General features: G+C 34.2%; 1 protein-coding gene across 5 annotated transcripts in view; it reads left to right on the top strand.

Annotated features, from left to right (window-relative positions):
* Positions 1-25,833, top strand: part of mri (BTB/POZ domain-containing protein mrityu) — a 320,586-nt gene that overhangs the window by 268,126 nt on the left and 26,627 nt on the right. For all 5 annotated transcript variants that reach the window (XM_090165924.1, XM_090165925.1, XM_090165927.1 and 2 more), the window contains one exon: positions 25,204-25,548. In XM_090165924.1, coding sequence (XP_090022050.1) covers positions 25,204-25,548 — 345 coding nt within the window. The remainder of the gene's footprint in view (positions 1-25,203; positions 25,549-25,833) is intronic.

The raw sequence follows: 25,833 nt of genomic DNA, 5'->3' as shown, positions 1-25,833 counted from the left end.
TTTAATTTGATATGTAATTAAAAATATGACTCCATTGGTGTTTTTACGAGATGTCACTAAAAATCTTTTCTTTATATTAGTTGATTTACAACAATTAATAAATTTTTATGGATTATTACTGTTTGGTAGCAATTCAACTTCGAGCACAATAACTACAGGAACTACCTGTATTTTAAATACATTAAAACGCAAATATGTACATATTTAACATTTCTACCATAGAAACTACATGGCTGTCCTTTATTACAATATCTGAAACAAACCTCTAATTTTTACTATAAACAAATAGTAATATGTACGGAAAATGTATGTATATATTACAATTCAACGATAAATACTACATGAAGCCCCTGTATTTTAAATACCTAAAAACATCCTGTGATTTATACTGTAAAACAAATTGTAATATATACTGAAAATGTATGTATATATTACTATTCAATGATAAATACTACATGAAGCCCCTGCATTTTAAATACCTAAAAACCTCCTGTAATTTATACTGTAAATATTTCTTGAATATATTAATTTAAACAGTACAGTACTGTATTTAAAAAAATACAGAACGGGTGCTGTAAAATATTTCTGTAAATTCTACAGTTTCTTCTCTCAGTGTACAACGCCTTAAAATATTTGCATAACCTTTTGAAACCCCCTGTATATTCTGATAAGGAACTTTGGTGCCTATCCCACGACCCGAAAGATCTCAACTCTTTAATGAAATTATCTCTGAACATATCAGATTTCAAAAGGTTTCCAGTGGTTTTCAAACTTTACAACGAATACGTTGAAGTTAAACAGACCCTATTTCGTTTGATAACTGCATCGCTGCATTAGTAGTGGGTATAAAAGAATAACTAAATTCCAACATTTTATTTAAAAAAAATTAAATCAATTTTTTTAAATTAACTGATTTAAATCAAGTTGAGTTAAATCAGCCACAGCCAACCCTGCTCTGAGAATCAGTCCGAAGCACTAACAAAGCTGGGGCAAAAACCGTTGGTTTTAAATAATGAACACCAAATTTGAATAACGTCACCGTTATCCAAACAATCGCTGTTTTGAGAAGTTTAATAATTCGGGGAATAAAAATTCAATCTATGAAACAAAGCGAGAGGAGCCGCTCTGGATACACGAACTTCGCGGAGAAATATCAGAACCTCTTTTGGCGAAAACAGCCTTTAATCCGAGAGGCCTTTTTCGGCCACAAATTGTGAATCCAGTAATTGAAAATGCCAAAAACTGAAGCCCTGGGAATGACGTCAGCCGTCGTCTCGTGACGTCAGGAACTGTCTCGATGACGTCGCCGACCCGTCTTATCGACTTTACGCTCTCTACCTTAGAGCAAGAGTACAGCAAGTCTGAAAACTCCCATTTGAGAAAAACCAGTTAAAAGTTCGAAATCTAGCATAATAACAATGATAATCTAATAATGAAAATTGATAAAAATAGAGTGAAAATATATATTGATAATTTTGTACTGAGTCACCATAATTTAAAAACTCTCAAGGATTCTTATTTTGAATTTATTTCAATAGTCACGTATCTCGACTTACTTGATTTTTGCTCTCAGGTAACGCGCTATACTATAGTCAGTTGCAGGCTAAGAAAGACAAAATATATAGTACAGTCGGCGCAAGGATACCTCAGACCATTTCCGGCCAGTCGACCGCGCGTAATTTCAATTTGACCACTTTACGGTCAATTTCAAATTTCGTGAGTTTCATCGTTTTTTCGCGCCATCAAGGAACCGAAATTAGAATCTATTATTTAATTTCATGTTGTCATGAGTTTAATTACTGAATGCAGCTTAAGATGGTTCGATAATTGAAGCTCCAAATATTTTAAATAGCCCAAGAGGTTACTATAAAAAGCATGATAAAGGTTTATTGTTAGTAAAGAGAAAAAATATAATTTTAAACGTTTATAGCTCATTAAGACAACGTTACCCCCAAGAAAGCGAGGTAACTATTTTAAAAGAAACTGCCGATTTAACTGTTATGACGTAGAAATAAATTTACAAAAAGAAATAATTATACATACTATTTTAAATTTAAGAATGATAGGAATGCCTCATCTTTTAAATTTGCTCGCCACCACAATTATGAAATTAAAAAATAAAGATTCCAATTTCGGTCTCTAGATGGCGCTAAAAGACGACAAAAACAGCAAAATTCGAATTTAACCTTAAAATGGCCAAATTAAAATTTCGCGCGGTGGAATGACCGGAAACGATCTGAGGCATCCTTGCGCCGATTGTACTATATATTTTGTCTTTCTTAGCCTGCAACTCACTATAAGATATAACAATAGCTTGACTCGATTTTAGCGCAACGGTGAAAAATACGGGGTGATATTATTTTAATTAAGGCTGGTTCGATTCGGAGCGCCGTATAGCGGGAAACAGGCTTCATACAGACCTGAAACATGTGAAATTAGAGCATAAACTATGTTTTATTCAACTTGTTAAAAAGCTCCACATGCGTCTTGATATTTTAGCGTAAACGGGCTCGGGCGATTTCGCGCGTGCTTCCCGAGATAAAAAAAAATGCGCGAGCCTCTTACGCTAAAATTATAAAGACAGAATAATATTAAACCTTAATTTTTATTATGGTTATCTCATAAAATTAGGTGCTCTCTTGCTCATGGATAAATCAAAGAAGTCGGTTTGCAAAATTTTCAGCTATTTTAAATGTTTTGAATTATAATTTTTTATGATTATATTTGTTTAGCGGAAAAATAAATATTTATTAGAAGTGGAACCAAACAACTTAAGTTTATATACATCGTAGTGAAATCTTTAAACTATTTCATCTTGCAACTTATAGACAAACATTTGAAGTTCATCAACGTATTAATTTATAATTGACCCTGTGAGTTTTTCATACTTGACAACGACTTTCAAAGGAGATGCAAAACAACGTATTATTTCCAGTAACTTGATTTGCATAATCCATCGCCGACCATGAAAAATTCAATGACGTACTCTCTTTCCTAGTTTTAACGGCAGACTCTAATGACCATTTGATATTAAATCAGATTTAATTTATTATTAATCAAACTAATGTCAAACCCTATTCAATCGATTTTTATGGAATCCTATAATTTATTTATTCTATATTTCATTTATTTCGGTTTAAACGCAACAGCTATTTTTTTTAAAAAGATTTACGTAGCAAAGATAAATATATTTAACTTTTTCTCGTAAAGAAATAACTTGGAAATTGAAATTGTGGAGGAGCAGATTCGAAGAGATTTTAAATTTTCTGTTCCTATTTATCTTAAATGGTTACGATTCAGGACTTTTAAATACACGCTATAAAACTAAAATTATCATATAATTTTGAGATTGGTTTCGTATAATTATCCGATAATTTTTAAATATTTATAATTATTATCCTATAATTATCCGATAATTTTTAAATATGTATATTTATTATCCTATAATTATCCGATAGTTTTTTATATGTATAATTATCCGTTAATTTTGAAATATATAATTATCCGTTAATTTTTAAATATGTATAGCTTTATTTTTAAATGTGTAGTTATTATTCTATACTTATGCGATAATTTTTAAATGTGTAGTTATTATTCTATAATTATCTGATTATTTTTAAATGTCTAGTTAATATCCTATAATTATCTGATAATTTTTAAAAATGTATAATTATTATCCGATAAATTTTAAATATGTATAATTATTATCCGATAAATTTTAAATATGTATAATTATTATCCGATAAATTTTAAATATGTATAATTATTATCCGATAAATTTTAAATATGTATAATTATTATCCGATAAATTTTAAATATGTATAATTATTATCCGATAAATTTTAAATATGTATAATTATTATCCGATAATTTTTAAATATGTATAATTATTATCCGATAATTTTTAAATATGTATAATTATTATCCGATAATTTTTAAATATGTATAATTATTATCCGATAATTTTTAAATATGTATAATTATTATCCGATAATTTTTAAATATGTATAATTATTATCCGATAATTTTTAAATATGTATAATTATTATCCGATAATTTTTAAATATGTATAATTATTATCCGATAATTTTTAAATATGTATAATTATTATCCGATAATTTTTAAATATGTATAATTATTATCCGATAATTTTTAAATATGTATAATTATTATCCGATAATTTTTAAATATGTATAATTATTATCCGATAAATTTTAAATATGTATAATTATTATCCGATAATTTTTAAATATGTATAATTATTATCCGATAATTTTTAAATATGTATAATTATTATCCGATAATTTTTAAATATGTATAATTATTATCCGATAATTTTTAAATATGTATAATTATTATCCGATAATTTTTAAATATGTATAATTATTATCCGATAATTTTTAAATATGTATAATTATTATCCGATAATTTTTAAATATGTATAATTATTATCCGATAATTTTTAAATATGTATAATTATTATCCGATAATTTTTAAATATGTATAATTATTATCCGATAATTTTTAAATATGTATAATTATTATCCGATAATTTTTAAATATGTATAATTATTATCCGATAATTTTTAAATATGTATAATTATTATCCGATAATTTTTAAATATGTATAATTATTATCCGATAATTTTTAAATATGTATAATTATTATCCGATAATTTTTAAATATGTATAATTATTATCCGATAATTTTTAAATATGTATAATTATTATCCGATAATTTTTAAATATGTATAATTATTATCCGATAATTTTGGGAATTTTTATATAAATTTGAGAACTATGGGCTATCGAAATCCGTCTCCGTTCAAATATTTAGATTATATGCCTATAAAGCTAAAAATAAGAAAGTTCCAAATGGGTTTTTGCGGGCTGGAAAATGCTCCGGCGCATGATGTATGGTGGTCATAAATATGCTCCATAAGCCAAAATCAAATGGCCTCGACTGCCTCTAAAAGTCCATATTTCGCCTCCGATGAAAATACTACTTTTAAGAAACGCCTGGCCTGAAGCCTTTAAATTTAAAAATCAATATAATGTAATAAATTTTCCCAGTCAACCGACGGGGTGACGCGCCGAACCCCACATTTTATCCCGATGAAAGGGTTTACCTTGATGAAATGTCAATTTTCAGATTGCATTTTGTCAGTTTGATCGTCGCTGTTGTCATTACGACGTTCTTTCTTGTATGATATTAATTTTACTTTTATCAAAAGTCTGCCAGTCTGGAAGTCAGAAAACAACAAGGTTGAGGTGTTAAAACGGTCGTTTTAAATTTTAAACTACTCGAAAATATGATCAGTAGTTGATTATATCTCTTACTCTTTTTTTGCTTGGAGTTTGGAAGTTTTCTCCTCACTGCCTAATGGGGTTTTCCCCGGAGTTCCTCGGTTTTCCCTTGATTTAAAGGCATTAAACGTCGCTAGATGGCTTGGGCCTTCGGTGGGGCCAAGGGTATTAGCTAATAGGCCGTTAAATTAAAATAATGATAATAATAATCAGCTAGGCAAGGCACCACCTTAGGCCCTAGTCACCTAGCGACTTTTAATGCCTTTAAATCAAGTGGCCGGGTTACAATCCGTAGGAGGATGGTGGAAATCTCTTCATGCCACACGAGCCAACAGCTCCCTACACTTACCTTCGCAGTTTCAAAGCACTTTTCAATCGCGACTTAAAGTTCACTCGCATACCTGTGAAATAATTACGCTTTGTAGGTATAATTTACTAAAAAATTATATCAAGTTAAAATCTGATTTAGAAGGACACTTTTCTTATGTACATCTTATATACTTCTGGTGTTATTAAAACCGGATCTAATGGGAAATTGATTTTCTTTTTTGTACCCATAATTATTGGTACTAGCAGACATAGTTAACGATGTAGTTGATTTGGTCTATTTTTGACCTACTGGCGCCTGTAGAAGTGTTCTGTTAGCAGTACACCGGTGTTTTATGTAAAGTAAATACTTAGGGGTTTACGTTTCAGAGTAACACGTTAGTACTGTTAAAGGCGTTGTTAAATTTGAAGTAACGTCTCTAGGTTTACCCTTTCATAGCCTTTACTGACGCTCTCAAGTGATTTTGACGTATTGGTTTTGGCGAAAATAATTGGACAGAAATGGTCGAAATGCCAAGTCGAACAGAAATGGCACACAATTTTTTTTTTAACTTCTACGTTTCTAGTAAAAAATGTCTCAAAATATTTAGACGTTTCGTTGGTTGAGAAAACCGTGGAAACCATATTTTAATTGTTCTACGCGTAAATATACATTTCTAACAATTTGTCTTCATTTGAATAATTCGCAAGGAGGTAAATTGCGCCAATTTTGGTGTTTTTTTATCGGATAATCGCTAATTTTATCGAATCCGAATGTGCTTGTCGGTTAATCGGTATCGAAATCGATAAAACTGACAATTAATCGGTGTCGAAATCGATAAAACGCGATTAATCGAAGTCGATAAAACTGGCGATTAATCGGTATCGAAATCGATAAAACTGGCGATTAATCGGTATCGAAATCGATAAAACTGGCGATTAATCGGTATCGAAATCGATAAAACTGGCGATTAATCGGTATTGAAATCGATAAAACTGGCGATTAATCGGTATCGAAATCGATAAAACTGGCGATTAATCGGTATCGAAATCGATAAAACTGGCGATTAATTGGTATCGAAATCGATAAAACTGGCGATTAATTGGTATCGAAATTTATAAAACTGACGATTAATCGGTATCGAAATTTATAAAACTGACGATTAATCGGTATCGAAATTTATAAAACTGACGATTAATCGGTATCGAAATTTATAAAACTGACGATTAATCGGTATCGAAATTTATAAAACTGACGATTAATCGGTATCGAAATTTATAAAACTGACGATTAATCGGTATCGAAATTTATAAAACTGACGATTAATCGAATCTTTGTCTTTAACCTATTTAAAATTTCGCCGTCTCACAGTTTCAGACGAGCTTTCGCTGTAAAAGTTGGCGCCTACTTTTGCTTGTTCCAAAACTTACCAAAAATGTCTTTCCTTTTTGCTCTTGGGCGGTAAAATTTTCGCTCATTTCGATCTTTAAATTTTCTCCTTTCAGCTACCAAATTTCGCTCCTCATTATGGCAGTCTTTTAAATATGTAACTCCTCTCATTTCCGCTAAAAAGGAGTGTCGCTCCCATCACTGAAATGTCCGTTCGGATTTAAGCTCTCGCCTAGCTAAATACGTTCTCGCGTTGACTCGATAATCGAGTCGATTTTATTTCTGATCCTAGTTAAAATTCTAAATATCAGCGGGTTTTTAAGGGACACAATTGCTCAACAGTTTCTCCCGAGTGGGAAAAAATAGGTTCCGGGAATCAATAGAAACAGTCGTACGAAACGAATCGAGTGAAAACCTAATTGGATAGTTTTTGGAAAGAGGGAGCTCTTTCTTTGACGTACGCTCCCCCTGGTGGACTGAGACCGAACTTGTCTTTGATTAAATCCCCATCTATTGATCTGCCCTGAACGCAAAATTAAATAGTCGCTGCGCTATTTTGAACCTTTACCCTTCCTTTTCTTTCTAAGCAGCCGCGACACCAAATGAAATTGAGACTGTTGATGTCGTTGTCGTAGTTTGTCGCCCGCTTTCACTCGACTTAAGATATTTACTTTTACAACTAGGTTGGTTGTTTGTTAATGGTTAATTCGAACCGTCGAAGATACAGGTTTCATTTTTATGGCCTAACACTTCGGCCTCCAGGGTTGACAATTTTTTTATTAAAAAAAAAATCAAATAGATTTTTTTTTTATTTATATCGAATTTTTATTGATTTGTTTTATTTGATTTTAATTAAAATTTCAAGGATTTATATAATTTAGTATCATAATTTTACCTAAAACAAATATGATTTAATTTTTATAGACTAATATGTATAATGAATTTATAAAATTTAAGCTAATAATCATATAGAAGTTTTTATTTTTTAAAACCTCTTTCGGTACTTTCCAACAACCAAAACGGCATAATCCCCAGCCACTGGTAGAATCCAATGCAACATAGGGGGAAGTACAAGAAATATTATTTTTAAACCTAAATTATAGCAATTGGCGAGGTTTTTTCTTTTTCAAAAATACTATATAAAAATTAATTTAAATCGTGATTAAAATCAAGTTGATTTAAATCAGCCAACCCTGTCCGCCTCGCAACGAGCGGAACCGGGTTCGATCTCAGCTTGTGGCTCTGGGTTGAGTTTGAAAGTTCTTTCCCCACTGGATAAAGGTGATTTCCCCCGAGTTCTTTGGTTTCCCCTTCCATAAAGACCTGTCGAGGTTAACGATAATAGTGAGTGTAAGGAGCTGTTGGCTCACGTGGCATGAAGGGCTTGCCACCACCCTCCTACGCGTTGTAACCCGGCCATCTGTTAAAAGCATTAAAAGTAGCTTTATGACTTAGGCCTAAGGTTCTTCCTTTTATATTATCCTAGCTGATTATTATTATTTTTATGACTCTGGTTTAATCTTCTGATTATTATTATTATTACTCTGGTGTAAACTTCTGATTATTATTATTATTATTACTCTGGTGTAAACTTCGGTTTATACTTATCTGAATTTTTTTTAAATTAACTAGAAGAAGTTTCGGTTTGCCTTTTCAATAAAATCTACAGCGTATTACTTAAAGATTTTTGGGCTTTTTTTAAAGATTGCTAACCGAGTATAATGGTAACATGATAAATTGAAATATTTTATTTATCAAAAATGAAGGATGGACAACCGAAAATAATCATTTTGTAATTGCGTTGGAACTCTACTCGTCTGAAAACTTTCTAGTTAAATAAAAATTTTAAATACATTTTTCGGAACATCTTAAATTTCTTTTCCATAAATGTGGAAATCCCAACGTTAAAAAATGTTTTTAAACTAAAACAGTTACTTCATTAATTTTGGTCTAGTTTAAGAGTTAAGGCGGGTCTGGCCTTTGGGGTATAAGTATAATCCTTCGCCGATAGTGGCGTGACCGAACTAGTGGCCCTCTAAGCAGACGCCACCTGATTATTCCATTGGTAGTCTTGGCCATGACGTATTTCTTCTATTCATGCGTCTTGACAACAGGTATTTACTTCATTGGTAGTCTGGACAAAAGGTGTTTACTTCATTGGTAGTCTGGACAAAAGGTGTTTACTTCATTGGTAGTCTGGACAACAGGTATTTACTTCATTGGTAGTCTGGAGAAAAGGTGTTTACTTCCTTGGTAGTCTGGACAAAAGGTGTTTACTTCATTGGTAGTCTGGACAAAAGGTGTTTACTTCATTGGTAGTCTGGACAAAAGGTGTTTACTTCATTGGTAGTCTGGACAACAGGTGTTTACTTCATTGGTAGTCTGGACAAAAGGTGTTTACTTCATTGGTAGTCTGGACAACAGGTATTTACTTCATTGGTAGTCTGGAGAAAAGGTGTTTACTTCATTGGTAGTCTGGACAAAAGGTGTTTATTCCATTGGTAGTCTATACAAAATGCCTTTATTCCATTGGTAGTCTGGACAAAATGCCTTTATTCCATTGGTAGTCTGGACAAAATGCCTTTATTCCATTGGTAGTCTGGACAAAATGCCTTTATTCCATTGGTAGTCTGGACAAAATGCCTTTATTCCATTGGTAGTCTGGACAAAATGCCTTTATTCCATTGGTAGTCTGGACAAAATGCCTTTATTCCATTGGTAGTCTGGACAAAATGCCTTAATTCCATTGGTAGTCTTGGCCATAAAGTATTTCTTCTATTCATTTGTCTTGACAGCAGGTATTTATTCCATTGGTAGTCTTGACAAAATGGCAAAATATCTTCTTGAACTCTCGTGGCGGGTGAAATAGGTGAATCCTAGCTCGCGCATCTTGTCGGGTTTCGGTGGCGGCTTTTCTACCTTTTGGAATTCGTCCGTGAAAGTTCGGAAACATGTTTTACGATTAATCGCCCTGGGGAGACTTAGCGGGAAAATGCTGTTAAATTGATTTGGATTAGTCGTCGTGTCCGCTTCGCGCGCCAGAGGGAGCCACGCACCGACCTAATTAGGTTTACCCAAAAGGACCTTAAGCGAATTTACGGCTGTACCCTGGATGTTATGTTTAATTTTCCACTCTGCGCCTCTTAATTTGTTTACCCGCGTCACACCGGGTCTCACGGACCACTTTTGATCCCTATTTTCATCCCTACGTGGACCCCGCTAATAGATGGCGCTGCTAATTTCCTATTATTTCCCTTGTTCGTGTGTCGTATAGTTGAAATCACTGAAACTAACGTTAAAAATGGCGGAATTGAAGGCTGTTTTTTCAAGTTTGAAAACTGTAAATTCATCAATTTAGTTGCGAATTTGAAAACAACTAAATTTGAGGATGGTATGGAGTTGAAAATTACTAAATTTGAGGATGGTATGGAGTTGAAAATTACTAAATTTGAGGATGGTATGGAGTTGAAAATTACTAAATTTGAGGATGGTATGGAGTTGAAAATTACTAAATTTGAGGATGGTATGGAGTTGAAAATTACTAAATTTGAGGATGGTATGGAGTTGAAAATTACTAAATTTGAGGATGGTATGGAGTTGAAAATTACTAAATTTGAGGATGGTATGGAGTTGAAAATTACTAAATTTGAGGATGGTATGGAGTTGAAAATTACTAAATTTGAGGATGGTATGGAGTTGAAAATTACTAAATTTGAGGATGGTATGGAGTTGAAAATTACTAAATTTGAGGATGGTATGGAGTTGAAAATTACTAAATTTGAGGATGGTATGGAGTTGAAAATTACTAAATTTGAGGATGGTATGGAGTTGAAAATTACTAAATTTGAGGATGGTATGGAGTCATTCTAGTCTTTACTTTTGTTATTGTTAACATGGTTAACTAGTATATTTTTCTGATCAAATGGTTAAATATTTAATTTTTGAAGTTAATACCAAAGATTTATTTCGCTAAATATAGATTTTGTTTTAAAATGCATAAAGTTAGTAAATGAAATAACATACATATTTCTATAAAATCCTATAATTTTGAAAAATAATGAAGTTCTATATATTTATAAATATAATCTTATTTTTCCTTATAACTAAATTGAAGATTTGGCTATAGGATTAATTCCTATACAATTTAATTGTAGTCTATACTTTTGTTATTATTAACATGGTTAGCTACTAGTATATTTTTGTGATAAAATGTTAAATATTTTATTTTTGAAGTTAATATCAAAGATTTATTTCGCTAAATATAGATTTTGTTTTTAAATGCATAAAATTAGTAAATGAAATAGCATATATAGTCCTATAAAGTCCTATAATTTTAGAAATATAATCCTATTTTTCCTTATAAAAAAATTGATGATTTGAGTGGGGCCCCCACTCAAATCATCAATTTTGTGTGTTATAAAATAAATTTAAGTTAAACGTATGAGACAATTAAGTTATTATTTATATATATATCAGCAGTCCGTTTAAGGAAAAATTAAATCATCAAATTAAAATAAACATAATATAAACTTAGCTCCAAATTAACCGCTCCAAAACACAACTCAAAAGGGTTTTAGATGAAAAAAGAACTTGAAGCCTTGGCCTCAAAATAAAAACACAACGCTATAAGCCTTGGCTGTAGAAATTGATTTCCAATCCAAGGTTCCAATATACTATAGAATATAGGGAACACCTTATATTTTAGTTTAATATGATGCTAGACTTTAGGAGGCAGACTCGTAGTGAGCGGCAAATTTTAAGGCAGAGTGGGAAAAATCTATATTGTGCAGTATCGGTTCTCCATCTTTCAAGCTTCGAGAACATTTTTTAAAGCCATTTTAATGAGTGAAAATCGATTGGGCCGTTGTATTATATCTTTTTCTTGTTGGGCTGGTTCTCGTTTTTTTCTTTTTCATTTGTGTTCGAAAAACAAAAGTTAAAATCTGGAACTACGGTGGGTTTAATTTTTTACCGATTTATCGACTTAATATTATAAGTTTTTTTACGCTACACCTGAAACAACGGAAAATGGCGACCTAATTTATTGACTTATGGTTAGATCTTAAAATACTAGTTTAACCATAAGTATATGATATATAATATACTTATGGATACTTATCTCGTAAGATATTTTTTATTTACGTCTTTTTTAAGTAAGCACTTTAGCACATACTTATGTCTAATTATGTTACTTACGATAACGTGTTTTGTGAAATGTAAAATGTCGTAGGAGTAGAGTAATGTGCTTTATTATTAGCGGCTGGTCGCGGGAGCCTCGGCGGCTGGTCGCGGGAGCCTCGGCGGCTGGTCGCGGGAACCTCGGCGGCTGGTCGCGGGAACCTCGGCGGCTGGTCGCGGGAACCTCGGCGGCTGGTCGCGGGAACCTCGGCGGCTGGTCGCGGGAACCTCGGCGGCTGGTCGCGGGAACCTCGGCGGCTGGTCGCGGGAACCTCGGCGGCTGGTCGCGGGAACCTCGGCGGCTGGTCGCGGGAACCTCGGCGGCTGGTCGCGGGAACCTCGGCGGCTGGTCGCGGGAACCTCGGCGGCTGGTCGCGGGAACCTCGGCGGCTGGTCGCGGGAACCTCGGCGGCTGGTCGCGGGAGCCTCGGCGGCTGGTCGCGGGAGCCTCGGCGGCTGGTCGCGGGAGCCTCGGCGGCTGGTCGCGGGAGCCTCGGCGGCTGGTCGCGGGAGCCTCGGCGGCTGGTCGCGGGAGCCTCGGCGGCTGGTCGCGGGAGCCTCGGCGGCTGGTCGCGGGAGCCTCGGCGGCCTTAAGAACAACTAGTAAGGGGCTGGGAGTGGCCCTGAATTGTCACGCGAAGCCTTGGCAAACCGCTCGGAATTTTAGTTTCAAAGGCAGTGGTGAGATTTATCGATATATTCCGTAGAAAGGCAGCCCCTTAACTGTGTCTTTCCAGCCTCGCTTCTCCGTCGAAAGAGGAAAAAGAAAATAGTCCATCTTTTCAAAAAACGCCTGTAAAGGTGTTTTTCCCTTTATACGTTCAATTTCGAAGAACAACTTATCTATTTCGCCACTTTTTTAACCTTCGCCCCCTCACTCGGGATCTCGCGTAGCAGCGACTCATCTATTTGTGCGAGTCGTTCGCCGTTGCTGTAGACTCTTTCCACCGCGTTACTTTTTATACTAAGTGCGTTATTAAGACTTCAAACATAACCCGTTAAATGTAAAGCAGCCCTGTTAATAATCTTATTTTATCATACACCTCGACCCGGTAAATAGTTGCATTTGGCCATAATATTCAACCCGGTAAATAGTTGCATTTGGCATTAATTTTCAACCCGGTAAATAGTTGCATCTTGGCATTAATTTTCAACCCTGTAAATAGTTGCATCTTGGCATTAATTTTCAACCCTGTAAATAGTTGCAACTTGGCATTAATTTTCAACCCTGTAAATAGTTGCAACTTGGCATTAATTTTCAACCCTGTAAATAGTTGCATCTTGGCATTAATTTTCAACCCTGTAAATAGTTGCATCTTGGCATTAATTTTCAACCCTGTAAATAGTTGCATCTTGGCATTAATTTTCAACCCTGTAAATAGTTGCATCTTGGCATTAATTTTCAACCCTGTAAATAGTTGCATCTTGGCATTAATTTTCAACCCTGTAAATAGTTGCAACTTGGCATTAATTTTCAACCCTGTAAATAGTTGCAACTTGGCATTAATTTTCAACCCTGTAAATAGTTGCATCTTGGCATTAATTTTCAACCCTGTAAATAGTTGCATCTTGGCATTAATTTTCAACCCTGTAAATAGTTGCATCTTGGCATTAATTTTCAACCCTGTAAATAGTTGCATTTGGCATTAATTTTCAACCCTGTAAATAGTTGCATCTTGGCATTAATTTTCAACCCTGTAAATAGTTGCATCTTGGCATTAATTTTCAACCCTGTAAATAGTTGCATCTTGGCATTAATTTTCAACCCTGTAAATAGTTGCATCTTGGCATTAATTTTCAACCCTGTAAATAGTTGCATCTTGGCATTAATTTTCAACCCTGTAAATAGTTGCATCTTGGCATTAATTTTCAACCCGGTAAATAGTTGCATCTTGGCATTAATTTTCAACCCTGTAAATAGTTGCATCTTGGCATTAATTTTCAACCCTGTAAATAGTTGCATCTTGGCATTAATTTTCAACCCTGTAAATAGTTGCATCTTGGCATTAATTTTCAACCCTGTAAATAGTTGCATCTTGGCATTAATTTTCAACCCGGTAAATAGTTGCATCTTGGCATTAATTTTCAACCCTGTAAATAGTTGCATCTTGGCATTAATTTTCAACCCTGTAAATAGTTGCATCTTGGCATTAATTTTCAACCCTGTAAATAGTTGCATCTTGGCATTAATTTTCAACCCTGTAAATAGTTGCATCTTGGCATTAATTTTCAACCCTGTAAATAGTTGCAACTTGGCATTAATTTTCAACCCTGTAAATAGTTGCATCTTGGCATTAATTTTCAACCCTGTAAATAGTTGCAACTTGGCATTAATTTTCAACCCTGTAAATAGTTGCAACTTGGCATTAATTTTCAACCCTGTAAATAGTTGCATCTTGGCATTAATTTTCAACCCTGTAAATAGTTGCATCTTGGCATTAATTTTCAACCCTGTAAATAGTTGCATCTTGGCATTAATTTTCAACCCTGTAAATAGTTGCATCTTGGCATTAATTTTCAACCCTGTAAATAGTTGCATCTTGGCATTAATTTTCAACCCTGTAAATAGTTGCATTTAACGTTCGGCCCCAAATCGGGCTCCATGAGAATTAGTTAATGATTTAATTATTTAAAATTTATTGTTTTATAAGTACGCTATGTTTTATAATATTAATATAAAACATATTTATTGCATTTAATTCATATAATTTTTTGGTTTTTGTCCACTAAAAACGAAAAATAATAAATAACTGATAATCTTCTTTTTTTTTTAAATTCAAATTTTTACGCGACATTCCTCGTGCAGGGGGACACTTACTAGTGTAAAATGTAATGACCTTGAACCATGTCTTCAAGGTCATTCCAAAAACTATCTCGAGGACCGTTACGGATTTTGATCCGATTAGAAAGTTGTTGCTCGCCATATTAATGGTTCAAATAACTTTGACCAATCAGAAGCCGAGATATTGAAGGTTAATGAATTGAACCTGATTTCTGTAAGATTGGTTGTCATGAGAACAAGTTTTAGAATAATTGAACTCCCTCGTTAAACGAGCTCAAGCCGGTATCGTAGCCGACGGTGGCACAATTGAACCGTTGTAAACTAATCAGTATTTATTTGATTTATTCAAATTAAACTAATCAGATTATTTTATTATCAAACACTGAATTCATTAACCTTCAATTTATCGGCTTCTGATTGGTCAAATCAAAGTTATTTGAACTAATAATATGGTAAGCAACAACTTTCTAATTGGAACACAATCCGTAAACCCAACTGTTCTAGAGATGGTTTTTCTATGACCTTGAAGACATGGTTCAAGGTCATTCAATTTTACACTAGTAAATGTCCCCCTGCACGAGGAGTGTTTCATAGATATTTAAATAAAAACCCACGTTTTTCAGTTATTTATCATTTTTCGTTTTAGTGGACACCCTGTATATGCACTTTTAATCATTAGTAATTAATAACATTATCGTTACGGTATTTCCCAAAATTATATTTAAAAGTAGTTAGAAATATATACAAATTTCGTATTTGTGAAAGTGTGTGTCGTTCGTTGCCACATTGTGTAAATCTCTCAAACCCCTTGGCCAACCTGTTTCGGCGTGTTATTTTTTCCTGCCGCTAGGTGGGATAATAATCCGGGGTCCTCGTTTCTAACTATAGAATAAGAGGCTCGCCCTTGTACATGTTAAAACGAGACCTATTTTAAAGGAAAAGAAGAGAAACAGTTTTTAGCCTAACTGCACTTTTCTTGGGTACACATTCGCCAGTTTTTAAAACTGGAAAATTGACCGAGGTTCTGGAAAAGTCATTTCTTAGCTCCTTTTTTCCCGTGCCCTTTAAAATAGAACCAAAAAAATAAAGCCCTAGGTAACATAGTTTTATTTTTAAGTATGGTTTAGATTGCATTGGAATTCAGGCATTCCTAATTTTATATTGAGGTTTTATTTCTTTTTTTATTAATATTAAAATCAAACAACAATTTTAATTATTGAATTTATACCTTTAATCTAGAAATTCCATAATTATAAATAAATCTCAGGGGCGGACCGTTAACGTTGGGGGTCCTGCACTAACACCGTTTGGAGCCTACTCAAGTAACCCAAGTTACTGCTACTGCAACTTTTTTCCAGGTCAGACTTTGAGCAGAGTTGTAGTTCCCTCATGATACTTATTTGCTACCCACGGACTTTTACGGTGTCGCATCTTTAGTCAGCCTGACAGGTTGACTAAACATGAGACACCCTCGGGTTTTGTTTCTCTTTTCTCGGCAATTTTTCGGACGCAGCCTATTTATCTAAGAGTGTGCTTATAAAATTGTGTGTTGCCCCCCATTAAATTGGTTTTGGAATAAGCTTTCGAACGAGTACACACAAGCTGTATATTTACGGCACAAAATATTTTGACACAAGGGGCGCTAATTACGTAATATATTTTGATATCACAAAAACCCCATCTTGTTTGTAGTCGTTTTAAAGCTCGTAACGCTATGAATACGATAAAACTAATTGTGGTGTTTTACATTATAACTGGAAGTCAAAATATCTTACGATACCGAAACTAATAAAAGGAAATGGTTAACAAATCTTAGTGCGAACAAAACCCCGTAGGCCAAGTCAATCAAGTGCTTGAAATCTGGAAAATTTTTGTTGTCGTCGCTCCTAAAATCCTCTCGTTCGCTGCTAGGGGGCGCTGGCGGTCTTATCTCAGGCCTAACAGCCTGGTAATGGAAGCCGTTTTTAGCGTCCACGGGTCTAGGGGATCAGCGCTAGCTCCACCTCGCGTTGGGAGGACGAAGCTTTATTATAATTGTAACCTTACCTGACATCTCGAACCACTACGTTACGTACGATATCCTCGTCTTTGGTTGCGGCGTCACGTGAGGGCGTCTGCCGAAGTAGAAAATCTATTTTTTCGCATTCCCGCCAAGCGCCGCTTCAATTATCCAGCTGAATGCGGCTATGGGGGCAAGCCTCGCGAATTAACTTGGCGCTTCTAGTCCGAAATGAGATTCTATTAATAGGAAATCCGTCTTTTACGGCGTCAGCTTAAGTTGGAAGCGCAGCTCCGAATCCAAAACTTTGTAATTGCGTATATCGCCGGGAAAAGGTTACACTGTAACGACAAGTTAACATGGTACCGTTGTCAGGGCGACGACTGTGTTTAAATTGGGCCCCGAGCGAAGCGTGATACAGTATTGGAAGCGGTGTTAACTTTGGTTGGTAGAGCTTTGGGGGTTCTTTTGATCGGTTTGGTTTTGGGGGATCCAGCTTTTTTGCGGTCCAGATTAAAGTTGTCGATGGAGATTTAGCGTTTTGGGTCGAGTCTGATTTTGGACTTCGTTGAGTAGTGGAGACCCAATTCTCACCGTTTCCGCCTTGGTCTTGGCCGCTTTTACTACGCCATTGGATTTGGCTGCTTGATAGAAAGTTTTAGAGAAATGTAGTAAGGCCAACGTCTATGCCAAATCCATAGATTTTAACTTTAAATAGCGGACGATCTTCTCATTGAACCACTTTGAAATATTTATCTCGGTAAAGAAGGACACACGACGTCAAAATCTTTGTACAACATTCGGGGTTGTAAGTATTTGTTAGAACTTTGCTAAAACAGTATATTATTAGTTTACTTCATGGATTGATTTTTAATGGGTTTTACTTAATTTCAATTATTAATCGGCTTTCCTTAATTTGAATTTTTAATAGGTTTTACTTAATTTGATTTTCTAATAGTTTTTACTTAATTTGATTTTTAATGGTTTTTACTTAATTTGATTTTTTAATGGTCTTTACTTAATTTGATTTTTTAATGGTCTTTACTTAATTTGGTTTTTTAATGGTCTTTACTTAATTTGGTTTTTTAATGGTCTTTACTTAATTTGGTTTTTTAATGGTCTTTACTTAATTTGGTTTTTTAATGGTCTTTACTTAATTTGTTTTTTAATGGATTTTACTTAATTTGATTTTTTAAGGTTTGTACTTAATTCGATTTCTAATAGTTTTTACTTAATTTGATTTTCTAATAGTTTTTACTTAATTTGATTTTTTAATGGTTTTTACTTAATTTGGTTTTAATAGTTTTTAATTTGATTTTTTAATGGTTTTTATTTGATTTTTTAATGGTCTTTACTTAATTTGAATTTTTAATGGTCTTTACTTAATTTGTTTTTAATGGATTTTACTTAATTTGATTTTTAATAGTTTTTACTTAATTTGATTTTTAATGGTTTTTACTTAATTCGATTTTCTAATAGTTTTTACTTAATTTGATTTTTTAATGGTTTTTACTTAATTTGGGTTTTTAATGGTCTTTACTTAATTTGATTTTCTAATAGTTTTTACTTCATTTGATTTTTTAAAAGTTTTTACTTCATTAGATTTTATAATGATCTTTACTTAATTTGATTTTTTAATGGTTTTTACCTAATTTGAATTTTTAATGGGTCTTACTTAACTTGAAATTTTGGTGGGTTTTTACTTAACTAGAATTTACAGTGGGTTTCACATATTTTTAATTTGAAATGGTTCTACTTCGTTCGATTTTGAATTGGTTTCGTGTAGTTCCTTTTCGAAATGGGTAATAATAATAATAATAATAGTAATCAGCTAGACTAATACCCTTGGCACCACCCTTTGACCCAAGTCAGCTAGCGACTTATAATGCCTTTGGACAGGTGGCCGAGTTACAACGCGTAGGAGGGTATAACTACATTAAATATGACAATTAGCAAAAATGCCCCAAAATTAGCATTAAACCAACAGGAAGTGTCAATACTTATCGGCTTTGCGTTACTTACGGTTTTACCTAATTTTATTCCACTCAAATTGTGGGTAACAAAATCCTGCGACGATGAATAGGATTGCCACAGTACCTGGAAAACTTGAAATTCCTGGAAAAGAATTTACTTGCAAGTAGTTACAAAAAATTAAATAATTTTGAAAATATCAAAAAATAAGTAGGGAAAAACCGGAAACTTTTTTTTTGAAAACTTTACAAAAATATAGGTTAAAAATTGCCAAGTTTTGGTATAAAATTAAACATACCCAGGTTGAAAATTTGACAAATTTTGATTTAAAATTAAACATCTCTAGAAATAACTACGGGAAACTGGACAATTGTTGCAAATGGGAAATCTTTACTAAAATAAAGGTTACAAATTGCCGAATTTTGGTATAAAATTAAACATCTCCAGAAGTAACTAGGGGAAACCAGTAAAATTGTTGCAAATAGGAAATCTTTACTAAAATAAAAGTTAAAAATTGCCGAATTTTGGTATAAAATTGAACATCTCCAGAAATAACTAGGGGAAACCAGTAAAATTGTTGGAAATGGGAAATATTTACTAAAATATGGGAAAAACGTTTCCAAATTTTGCTGTAAAATAAAACCAGGATTTGTCAGGGAATTTGAATCTGAAAGAAAACTGTGGCAACCCTGACGTAGGCAACTTAGATTTGGACCTAGTGTCGGCCTTTTTGGGGGCGTTTACCCGCTTATCCGTCATCGAAGCTTTTGGGTTACCGAGTACTCGTCCTGACATCTGCCGTGAAAGATCGGACTACGATTGGCTGATTTTTACACCTGGTCGCCGTTAGCTGTCAAAACATTTGCCACAATTTTTGTATCCCTCCGCGCCGTTCTCCGCCTCTGCTTGATGGGTCGTGCTTACGCTTTGTTCCGGCATCACGAGCACTTTCTACTTCGGATAAACGCCACTAGGGCCATTCAGGGCGCTATTGACTGAACTAGGAACGTCACCGCGCCGCTCAAGTATAGCGATTTAATCCCATTGACGTCCCACTACTTCTCAGAAACGATTTGGCCAAAGTCAACGAACTACTTTCACTCGGCCGAAGAGGAGTTTCGCCTCACTAGCGCCACCTACGACTGTGCCCTCATTTTTTCGGGTTAGAAATGTTAGAGTAATGTTTTAGTGATATTGCGTAATGAATAACCTTCTTACTCTTCGGATAATTTATCTATTTATAACGACATAAGTTTATAATATTCGAGTTCCTATAAGTTAGATTTATTTCCCCAGCCACGTTGAACTGGCCATCTTCTATGTAGGACTTATTTCCCCAGCCACGTTGAACTGGCCATCTTCTATTTAGGACTTATTTCCCCAGCCACGTTGAACTGGCCATCTTCTATTTAGGATTTATTAAATTTAGGACAAGGGTCGTACATGGCCTGGAAACCTGGTAAAGTCAGGGACTTCGGAAATGGTTCCAAAAAGTCAAGGAATTGAAAATTGCCCAAATAAATCACGCAAATAAATTTTTTAAAGACGTATTAAAAATATATATGATATTTTGCAATATTTTACCTCATTTATTGTTAAAAAATGGTTAGGGGAAATTTTTTAAATTGGTCAGGGAAAACTTGGATGAGTCAGAGGAATTCATTTCGAAAATTCGGTACGAACCCGGCACGACTATTTATCTCAGCAACGTAAATTCTATCATCTTTTCAATTTCCCACTACCCTCGCAGATTTACTAAAAAATAATAGAAAATAAATCAGAAATAGGCTTGAAATTATTTCCAATTTTTTATTCAATTTAAACCGTATTATAATTAATCCGGTAAATGCATTTCGGGTGAATTGCCACTCGGTTTTGAATTACACGCGCCAATAATCCTTTTGATCTTTTATTCCATTTAAAAAAATTGCGCTTCCAACTCTGACCTTTCGAAAGTTTTCACCCATTGCTTTTTCTTTTGTAGTTATTTCTGAACGAAATATTTTAGAGAGATATTTTTAGGTTGCTTTGGTAGTTTTAAAATGGCAGTAATAATTAATTAGTTATTATTTGACAGAAACGCGATCCTGAGATTAAATAAAATATAATCAACGACATTTCTATTGTAGGTGGTAATTTCTTTCTACCTTTTGAGTATGAAGGTTTGGTGAGATTTGAAAATCCACTCACAATATCAATTATCATTTGAGTGTGAAAATAAACTCGTTCATCATAGAGTTTTTAAAAGAAACCTTTACTTACTAACAAATAACGATATCACGATGATTGTTTTATTTTTCCATTTATAATATACCTATATTTAAAAAAATACTCAGTTCATATAAGTCACCTTAACTATATACGAAAAATAGACATTGTGTGTGGCCATTATCAAGGTGACCATACTTCCTTTATCTTATAATTTTTCCTATATTTTAATGTTTTCCTTTATCTTCCTATAATATAACCATTTTTTCTATATTTTCCTATAATTAGATATTACAGGGTTCATACAAACATGGAAATCAGTGAAATTTATTTAAATAAAAAAAAACAGGGAAATGAAAATTTTCCTGAAAAATCAGGGAAAATAATTATGAGAACTCCAAATCATATGAAATTTGTTTTAGTATTTCTGAAATTATTACTTAGTATTGAATTCATACGTTCAATCTTGACTTTATTATATTAGAAAGTGCAACAGTAATGCTTTTAACATTTTAGAGACCCCTATTGTTTTAAAAAGTACACCTGGAAAATATTCAAAACTACTCTGGAAAACCTGGAAATATCAGGGAAAATGGTTTTTGAAATATTGTATGAACCCTGTATTATTTTGTATATCGCGCGGTTTTTTCGAATTTCCCACGTGCCTAGTTCGCTTTCCGTAATACAGATGGCGCTCAATGTACTAAATCCCTTTGATAAAGTGTAAACTACTTCGTCTGCTTAAAAGAATTTCCTTTCATATTAAATTAAATTTAAATTTTATTCATGCAAATTTTCCTATATGTCCCTATATTATCAAAGATAATACTCATATATTCTCTTATAAATCGAGTGTTGAATTTCCTATATTCCTAGAAATTTTTGGGGTTTTTCAGTGGTCACCCTGAATCGTTATATAACAGGTAATTAAATGAAATGTTTTTCGCTGTTATCAGATTCAAAGAAAATATACTGGCTGCCAAATCGTTGTTTGTACAAAATGGTGGTAGCAAGTCCATAGGGAAAGAGGAAATCGAAGGACTGGGGGTGAAATCCATTCTACGAAATTTGTAGAAAACCCAGTAGCTTCTCTTTTGTTATAATAATAATAAGCTAGGCTAATTCGCAAGGCACCACATTAGGTTTAAGTCATTTAGCGGCTTTTAATACCTTTAATTCAGGTTGCCAGGTTACAGTGCGTAGGAGGAAGTAGTGGCAAGCCTACAGTAACTTTTAATCATATACGTTAAAAGTTGTTACCATAGTTAATATATAATTTAAAAGTAATAAAATTTTCACAATGACGGATACTTCATGGTACTATTTTTATTAAAATATTTAAATAAATTAAAATATTTCTACAATTAATTGTGTATCGACAAGACGCTTGAAAAGGGGCTACGGCTCGAAAGCTTGCGAAGTTTAAATATTTTAATCAAAATTTAAAAAATACAGTAACTTTTACCTTGGAGCAATAAACACCGCACCCCAATCAAGGAGAACGCAACCCGTCAGAAGTCGTGGATTTTATCGCGTACAGTTTTCATTGGTTAGACGCTTTAGCGCCTGCTGCCGTCGGAAGGGGGGAATTCTGAATTTGTCTTCCCCCCCCCCCCCCCGCCCGTAAGACGTAAAGGCTCGTCCAATGAAATTTGTACACAACACTGCTCCTAGCTATTACCGTTCAGCTCAACTAGGTTTTATCTCGAGGGAAATCGAAGAGCTTGGGGAGATAACTTAAAGACGAAAGAGCTGTTCCGACTTTTCACCCGATGGATTCGAGCCAGTCTCTTCTTGCTGCGAGGCGTGAACGCTAACCATTCGGCCCCCTTAGTCCGTACTACGCGATAGCAGTCGGATAATCAGCTTGTTGGTTATTTCCAAGGCTCACGCGACTAGCTAGTAAAACGGCCAATAGTCTTGGAGTAGCTTTCGCCTGGGGATTTCGATTTCATCATTGGAGAGCCGCTGAAGCCCCGCCTTCAAAGCGCGCGTTATATTCGCCTAGCGCCCTCTGTACGCGATCAAGACAACTAGAACCAAAATATAAATATAGTTCCTTAAGTAGCGTAGAGATGGCGCCATTCGAGCAATGATGAAACCGAAATCCCCACCGGATTTCACTACTACTCCCGTAGGATTTATTCCTCCAAGCTTTAGTTAATGCAGATACTTAGCTTTCTTGTTGAGGTTAAAGGTAATAGTGAATGTAGGGAGCTGTTGGCTCGCGTGGCCACAATTTAACCCGTCCACCCGGAATAATCGCATTAAAGGTGGTTTTTTTTTTGCCTGTTCTGGGTTTTTTGAGCAGGTAAAAAAGTGTAGCCCTATGACGTCATTTTACTCCAATTCTATCTTGACGAAAAAAACGAGTTGGAGTAAGAAGGGAGTAGTTAAAGGTTAAAGGTTATTCATTTGTTTTGTTTTTAAGATGGTGACCGGTGGTGAAGGCACCACTTTAGGCCTAAGTCATCAAGCAACTTTAAATAGCATTTAACAATTGGATTTTCGTTATTAAAAGCTTGCCACATGTGAAGATGTTCAAAACCCGTCATGTTTTTGTGAAACGAAATTTAAGCAGACGAACTTTCTATATGAGCTAGATTACTCTCTCTACACCTCCTTTCGAGGAGGAGTAAAAAGTGTAACCTTAGAGCTCTGGAACAAGCGAACAAAATTCGGGACAGGGTAAATCTTACCCCGAGAACAGGCGAATAAAACGTTTTAGGGTAAAAAGTTTAAACTTTTTGTCCTCGGACAAGCAAAAAAAAAACCACCTTAAATGTTGCTAGCTGACTTAAACTTGTGGTGGTGCCAAGGGTATTAAGTGAGCTGATTGTTAAAGTGGAAATTCCGACCAAAATGGCTAAATATTCGTTTATAAGCGATTTGAATGAAATTTTTAACTGAGACCCCATGGCCCGAATTTTAAATTCCCTCTGTGGATTCGAGGTATTTGGATCAAAGTTTAAAACATGAGTGTCTATGGGAACCAACGACCGCGTGAAAATCATCGGTTAGTGCGCTTTAAATATATTAATAGTTAATGTGATATTTAAACTTCAAAAATTTACGCGCAACAATAGGTTTCTTAAATTAAGTGAATGCTATGCCGCCTGTCATAAAATAAATTCCAATTAGATTCTATTATCTCCTATATTTTATAATTTTTCTTATATTTGTGTAATTTTTCGGGCTTCACCTGTTGAAATTATATCTTTTGATCTCAAAATCTTCAAAGTTAGAAATAATTTTAGAAATATTCGTAATTTTCACTCGCTCAACCAATTATTTGACTTTTGTTAGAAGGCTTTTTATGGGGAATATGTTCTTACCTATAAATTCCTATTTTATGAATAGATTTCTTACATATAAATTCCTATTTTATGAATAGATTTCTTACATATAAATTCCTATTTTATAAATAGATTTCTTACCTATAAATTCCTATTTTATAAATAGATTTCTTACCTATAAATTCCTATTTTATAAATAGATTTCTTACCTATAAATTCCTATTTTATGAATAGATTTCTTACCTATAAATTCCTATTTTATAAATAGATTTCCTACCTATAAATTCCTTTTTTATAAATAGATTTCTTACCTATAAATTCCTATTTTATAAATAGATTTCTTACCTATAAATTCCTATTTTATAAATAGATTTCTTACCTATAAATTCCTATTCTATAAATAGATTTCTTACCTATAAAGTCCTATTTTATAAATAGATTTCTTACCTATAAATTCCTATTTTATAAATAGATTTCTTACCTATAAATTCCTATTTTATAAATAGATTTCTTACCTATAAAGTCCTATTTTATAAATAGATTTCTTACCTATAAAGTCCTATTTTATAAATAGATTTCTTACCTATAAATTCCTATTTTATGAATAGATTTCTTACCTATAAATTCCTATTTTATGAATAGATTTCTTACCTATAAATTCCTATTTTATGAATAGATTTTTTACCTATTAATTTCAACATTTTCTGTGTTAAGTTCCTATAATATTAAGCCTCGTGATCTGATGCAGTTTTTGATCCCGTTGCAGATCTCGCCTGAGCTACCAGCCTCAACATTTGATGGGACCAGCGCGCAACCACTTGCCAGACCACTGCGCCGACAAGCGCAACAACAGCGGCAGCAGCAGCAGCAGCGGCATGAGCAGCCACGGAGGCAGCACGGACAGCGCCACCAGCCCCGTCGGAGGGGCCCTGCTGCACCCCGGCACCCTGGGGCAGGTCGGGCCCCCGGAGACGACGCCTGCCAACCAGCTCCAGACCACCGCCCACCAGCTCGTCACCAGCGACGAGAGGGTCACCCTGGTCGTCGAGAACACCAGGTTCATCGTCGATCCCGCCTTGTTCTCGCCTCACCCTGACACTATGCTCGGAAGGTCAGTCTTTCACCTTTATTTGCTATAGGCGACAAGGCTTGTGATGGTCGCGCGACAGAAATTAAGGTCTTGCCTTAGGCATTAGAAAGTGAAAATGCTTTGATTTCAACTTGTCAATAGAAAGGGTTTGATTCGGTCGTCCGAAAGCGAAATTGCTTTGACTAGGTCGTCTGAAAGCGAAATTGCTTTGACTAGGTCGTCTGAAAGCGAAATTGCTTTGATTCGGTCGTCTGAAAGCGAAATTGCTTTGATTCGGTCGTCTGAAAGCGAAATTGCTTTGATTCG

The sequence above is a fragment of the Leiobunum rupestre genome, chromosome 2, assembly GCF_980474605.1.
Source record: "Leiobunum rupestre chromosome 2, qqLeiRupe1.1.hap1, whole genome shotgun sequence".
In the NCBI taxonomy this organism is placed as follows: domain Eukaryota; kingdom Metazoa; phylum Arthropoda; class Arachnida; order Opiliones; family Sclerosomatidae; genus Leiobunum; species Leiobunum rupestre.
The sequence above is the reverse complement of the archived record's forward strand: the minus strand, read 5'-3'. Positions and strand labels throughout refer to the sequence as shown.